Source organism: Oncorhynchus tshawytscha, linkage group LG07 (assembly GCF_018296145.1).
Source record: "Oncorhynchus tshawytscha isolate Ot180627B linkage group LG07, Otsh_v2.0, whole genome shotgun sequence".
Taxonomy (NCBI): Eukaryota; Metazoa; Chordata; class Actinopteri; order Salmoniformes; family Salmonidae; genus Oncorhynchus; species Oncorhynchus tshawytscha.
Genome location: NC_056435.1, coordinates 23,033,095 through 23,035,650, shown reverse-complemented (window position 1 = coordinate 23,035,650; position 2,556 = coordinate 23,033,095). Strand labels below are relative to the sequence as shown.

Below are 2,556 nucleotides of genomic sequence, written 5' to 3'. Positions count from 1 at the left end.
ATCCGACTCGCTTACCTTTCGTAAAATCCACTGGGAGAGGATCACAATGGTCCAACCGAGTACCTTCATCGCAGCACACCTTCCGTTGCGGACCACCCTCACACTACGAGCCTCCTTGGGTTAACATACACACAGCAGCAACAGCAGGCAGGGAGCGCGCACACAAAAAAAATCACAAAAAGTTTCGATATTATCAGTTTCGGTATTTATCAGTCTATTTTACAGTGTTTTCGACACGAACAACTAGTTGCAGGCTTAGCTTCTCCGGTCCGTTTCGTTAGTGTAATGCATATCCATAGTTTAGAAGGATGGATGCTGACGGAAGTCGGGAAGTTTGCGCGCAGAGGCAAAGTCACCTTCGCAAGAAGAGAACGCATAGGCTACGAGAGTGAAGATCACGAGAGCATCTTCTGTTCCACTCAAAGCTAGAGAGAAAATGTCGTTGGTTTGTTTGCTCTCTCTCTCTCTCTCTCTCTCTCTCTCTCTCCCTCTCCCTCTCTCTCGACAGGTAGCCTACCGTTTTACTTCTCCCTCACCTGTATGCAAATACAAAATACCAGCCTTGTGTAGCCAACTGAACTGGTGTATGCTTTTTACAAATATATTCCCAGAACTGTCGGTAAAAGTTGGCATAAATCTGGAGGCGAAAGAACACTTGAACTATTAAAGGAGAGCCGCACACTCTAGGAGCTCAGTTGCAATAATTGAATAACCTAATAGCCAACGTTTCGACAGACAAGCTGTCTTCATCGGGGTATAATATATAAATATATGTTTGTCGAAACGATGGTGGTTAGGTTATTCAATTATTGCATCTGAGCTCCTAGAGTGTGCAGTTCTCCTTTAATGTTTCAAACGTTTTATTATATCATTTACACATTTATTTAGTTTGAATTGCACCCCCCAAATACTGGAAGAGGATCTTGGTTCACACTAGTTAGTCATCATGGGAGGTTATGGCCGAGATGATTGTTAGGCTGTGCACATTCGTTTTCTCGATGTTTGCAGTCAGCAGACCACGATATTCTAATTATCTCAGACCTTAGTCCTGCTTGACACTAGGCCACTCTACATGTCTGTAAACTATAGCTTTTATTCAAACGACACACTTACAATTACACATGGAAATAATAAAGCAAGCAAGCCAGTAGGGCTAATGTTAACATTCATATAAACATTTATACTTTAGGCTACTATGAGATCATTAGTTTGAGTAGAAAATGTGAGGTGAGATAATTTTCTTTCCCTTTTGTCCCTTCAACCTTTATTCCTTTATTTCCTTGTTATTCCTTTATTTCCTTGTTATTCCTTTATTTCCTTGTTATTCCTTTATTTCCTTGTTATTCCTTTATGTCCTTGTTATTCCTTTATTTCCTTGTTCCTTGTTCACCATCACCTTGGCCTGCTGTCTGTCTTATGCACAACAGCCCATCCCTTTCTTTCTTTCTGTCTTTCTCAATTTCTCTTTCTAGTGTTATTGATCATGTACGGTTATCTCATGAAAAAGAGGGAGAACAAAGTGTTTTTTGTCTAACTAAATTTGCCACCTTCTGAAATGCAATTTGGCACCTCAATCTTCAAAAAAAACTATAACATATCAAGAAATGTTCCATTTTAGGACAGATTTGACTGATTATTTATCTTTGTTCGCAATTAACTAATGTGTAGAGAAGGCTATACAAAATTAGCAGTATCTCGGCTTGCAGTCAGTAGTGTTGCTTTAAACACTGTGGTAAATACAGGAAGGAACTCCACATCACCCTGAGAGGATGATTCAAAATTCCATTCTCTGTAAACAATTTTGAAATATTAATGTTCAATGGGTATAGGGCATGGTGACCTCAGATCTCTCTTCATTTACAGTCAAGCTATTTGCAGTTTTACCATCCATGTCTGTCTGTTAACACACAAACACACACACACACAGGCCCTTACAGACCTGAAGCCACTTTCTAATTTTACAATATTGATACGGAGGGTCTTTGGTGTATGTAAAGCACTTACGGCCAATGTGCTACTGTTCCTTAGTGACTGTGATGGAGAACATGGCTCAGCCTCACGGCACGGCATGATGCAGTATGTGTCAACCCCCAGCCAGGTTACCTCTGGCCAAAGTGCACAGCATGTCGATGAACTCAAAGAGGGTGCGTCCGACGTGGCACTCATTTTCATACGTAGTGCACCACATACACAGTGCACTACTTTTTAAAAGCAGTGCACTGTGAAAGGGAATGGAGTGCCATGTCAGAGACAGTGGGGGCCAGAGTTTGAGCTAGCATGGGAGGAGCAGGGGTGCATGGAGAGCAACTCTTAGATGGAGAGGGGAGTGACAGACTGATAGAAATGATTTCATTTCTGAAATTGTAGGCCAAAAGTGTATTTTGTTGGATCTGTTGCTTGCTTGACTATGGAGCGTGAAAGGCCAGTGCATCTCCCCATACTGACAATGTGGCTCTTTACTGCCACCTGGTGAAGGAAACATGCCATTTGTTAGTTTTTTTCCAATTGTTTAAGCACAATTTTGAAAACAGGGCCGGTTTGTCAAAACACTACACA

At 41.4% G+C, this 2,556-nt stretch overlaps 1 protein-coding gene across 1 annotated transcript in view; it reads right to left on the bottom strand.

Annotated features, from left to right (window-relative positions):
• Positions 1 to 516, bottom strand: part of LOC112254149 (neurexophilin-2) — a 109,734-nt gene extending 109,218 nt beyond the window's left edge. The window contains exon 1 of the mRNA XM_024426429.2: positions 16 to 516. Within this exon, the coding sequence (XP_024282197.1) occupies positions 16 to 69 (54 nt within the window). The 5' untranslated portion in view covers positions 70 to 516. The remainder of the gene's footprint in view (positions 1 to 15) is intronic.
• Between the last annotated feature and the right edge of the window lie 2,040 nt (positions 517 to 2,556).